General features: G+C 42.7%; 1 protein-coding gene across 1 annotated transcript; it reads right to left on the minus strand.

Moving 5' to 3' along the window:
• Positions 1 to 1,456: 1,456 nt before the first annotated feature.
• On the minus strand, positions 1,457 to 3,091 carry trmt10c (tRNA methyltransferase 10C, mitochondrial RNase P subunit; the record flags this gene model as incomplete). The annotated part of the gene is given in 1 exon segment (XM_014031047.1): positions 1,457 to 3,091. A coding segment is annotated over 1 exon segment (1,331 nt), but the record flags the coding sequence as incomplete, so codon positions are not given.
• Between the last annotated feature and the right edge of the window lie 168 nt (positions 3,092 to 3,259).

Here is a 3,259-nt window from a genome sequence, read left to right on the forward strand (position 1 = left end):
TTTGTGGGTCAAAAGCTGAACAGTTTGGGAACCAGTGCACTTTGGTTCCCAAAGTTGGGCTTGGGACCCAATTATGAGTCATGAAGCACCTTGGATAATCTCCAGAAATAAATTTAAAGGGTAATAAAATAATTGCTGATGTAATATTTTCCCTATAACTATTACAAAAGGACACAAAAGAAAGTTTAAATAAGTTTTTATATTTGTGTAAGCTGTTTAGATTGTCAAAAAGCCTGTGTTTTTAGGGTTATTAACAAAGTTCGTGTACTCAGACCAGTAATATTTGGGGTCACAAGTTTTCGCCATGGATATTTTGTGGGTCAGAAGATAAAAAGTTTGGGAACCACTGCTTTATACAACCCTGTTCCCTAAAGCTCCAAGTACCCACTGCCCGCCTCTCCACCATGGGGAGCAGGGCCTTCACCTCTCCTCTGGAACTCTGTACCACCTGACCTAAGAAACACCACCTCTCTTCCTGTGTTCAAGACTGCTTTGAAAACATCTCTTTAGATTAGCATATCCATCTTAACTTCATTTGTAATCAGTTCTCTGTAACTCATGCCAGCTTGTCTCTAACTGTATTTTCACACATTCTTCCATGATGTGCCTAATGCTGTAAGTGTCTTGGGTGTCCTGAAAGGCGCTTTTCAAATAAAATGATTATTATTAGTATTATAGTTATCCATTAAGTATACTAATTTTAAACTAAAAATAAAAGTGTATGCTTCTAGTTTACATTTTATGTACTTATCTGAGATATACTTAAGCAAGTTTATCTTAAGACTATACTGAAAGTATACTAAAGATGTAAGTATAATTAGTCTATAATAATGTTTAAACGTTTGGCCAAGAAAAATTTCTGCAAAACACTGACTACATTTTTCCACAGTCTGCTTTATTTGTTGTATATTTCAAGATTAAATTAAAAGCATACTTAGATTACTTTCAGTATACATCTATGCTTTCATAAACTAATTGGGGGTTAATTTAGTCCTAGAAATTTACTTGTTACTAAACTACTAGTACACTTTTATCAGTGGTAAATAAAAGTACACTTAGGGAAATACACTTTTATATACTTTAGTATACTTAATGACATGTACTTAAAGTATACTTCTTTTTGTAAGCACTTTTCTAAGTTTATAAACCAAAAGACAACAGTATAAAGTATACTTTTTAAAAACAGGAAAATGTCCCTATTTAGTACAAACAAGTATTAAATCAGTATACTTTCTAGTACACTACAAGTACATGGTACCTAGTATACTTGATATACTTATACCCAAGTATACTGGTTAAAATGAACTTCAAGTACACTACTGTTTACTAAGGGTAATTTACTTTTATTTTGAAATATTTTACATCAGAAACATTTTGTACAGATCAATCATCCAGCCACCACTTCCTGTTTCTTCTGGACTCCATGTTGGTTTTAAAGGCAGTGCGTACTCTGGTCGTCTCCATGTTCTTCCTACCAACAAACTCTTTATTCGCGTCCTGGTTTTTAAATGACCTCTCATCAGGTCGGCTCCTGAAGGTTTTGCTTTCTGTTTGCTCTACGTAGAAGCCGCAGTACTTCCTCTTCGGAACAAACTCCAGAGCCTCCTTCCAGTTCCCGGTGTCCCTGATGCTGAGCATGATGCTGATCATCTGGTTCAGAGTCAGGGATTTGTGCCCAATGTTCCAGTGGAGGAACTCGTCTAGCGGCAGGCGGGCCGTGTTGAGCTTCAGGCGCTTGGCGTTGGCCAGCGACACGCCGGTCTGCACCGAGCGGTCCACCATAGCCCCGATGATGTAGACCTTGGAGGTGTCGAAGGTGCGCAGGACGTTGGGTGAGTCGGGGGTCAGGTAGACGAGCTGCTCCCTGGGGAACAGGTCGACGTGCTGCCGCTCGGTGCTGGTTATCAGCAAGCGCTCCCAGCTCTCRKCRSSRTACYKCCGCCGCAGCTCGCGCTCGTACGGACCGTCCGGCTGCAGGTTGCAGTAGTGGAGGTGGAAGGGGTCGACGGAGCGCCGGTTCAGCCCCTCCGCCTCCAGCAACTGATTCACCGTGTTCTCCAGATCCCTCCTGTTCATGAACGAGTCGTAGCTCATGTCGAAGACGAGCGGCTGCCCGAACATCATGGCGTTGGCGGTCCTCCAGTTATACAGTCGAAACAGGGACGTGTCCCAGAACTGCAGGAACATAGTATTTTTCACTTTGGCCCCGTATATATTTTCCTCTCCACCTTCCGTTTGCCTCTTTTCCATCAACGCGGCTTCTTTTGCTGCCTTCTTCTGCAGCTTCTTCCTCTTGTCCTTCAGTTTGTACTTCTCCCGGATGGCCAGGTGCTTCAGGTATTTCTTCTTGGAGGACTTGGCGGTGAGGCCGGCTAGGGTCTGGAGCTCCTCGTCGGTTATCTGCTGAGGCACCAACTTCCCAGCTTGTTGCCACATCGAAACCAGTTGGCGAGTCGCCTCCAACGAGGAGCCACCGTTTGGATCTCCTCCCGTCGGTTTCTGGTCGTCGACGGCCTCGCTTGGCTCCACCTCATCACCAAGTCTCTGCACCTGGAACGTCGCTTGGGATGTCATCACAGATTTCCATTTGTCCAGATCCACTGCTTCAGTTTCTTTGGATTTTTTTCCTGCTTTTTCAGCAGGGTTTCCAGCACAGAAGTTGGAAGCCTGGATGGATGGCGTGTAAAGTCTGTTAAGTGACAGGAAAGAGCTAATGTCCCCCTGGGGTGTCACTAATTTGCTCTTCGTTAGGAAATGACCGCACCTGGACGTGAAGATCCGTAACATCGTGAATAAAAAAGACGTGAAAACCTTAAAGAGAAGTCACTGTGTTTGATCCACGCGGTCCTTTTTCATTCATTTACCTCCAATATCATCTGAATCTCGCAACACATTTAAAATAATGTCCACATGTCTTCCGTTAAGCTTCCGCCTAAACATTAAGGTCGCGGTGTTACACCTAAATGTGTCGTACTGAAAGGTTACAACAAATATGTCAAACACACACATTTCTAAAAACAAAAACGTCACCATTCTATGTCTGTGAAGCTAGTGTATCGATTACGCTAAAAAAAATGTAAGAAAAATTTATAAATGGCAAGAAATACAACATGTCAAATACTTTTTTGACGCCGTTTCTGGGCGGAGGGTTTATGGTGTTGCACAACAAGAAATGACGCCACTTCCTTCTGTCGCTAAAACCGGCTAAGCTAACCCGTTCGCTTTTTTAAAAATGAGCCTGTTTTTGCCTAAATTGAAT

Source organism: Austrofundulus limnaeus, unplaced genomic scaffold (assembly GCF_001266775.1).
Source record: "Austrofundulus limnaeus strain Quisiro unplaced genomic scaffold, Austrofundulus_limnaeus-1.0 Scaffold1168, whole genome shotgun sequence".
Taxonomy (NCBI): domain Eukaryota; kingdom Metazoa; phylum Chordata; class Actinopteri; order Cyprinodontiformes; family Rivulidae; genus Austrofundulus; species Austrofundulus limnaeus.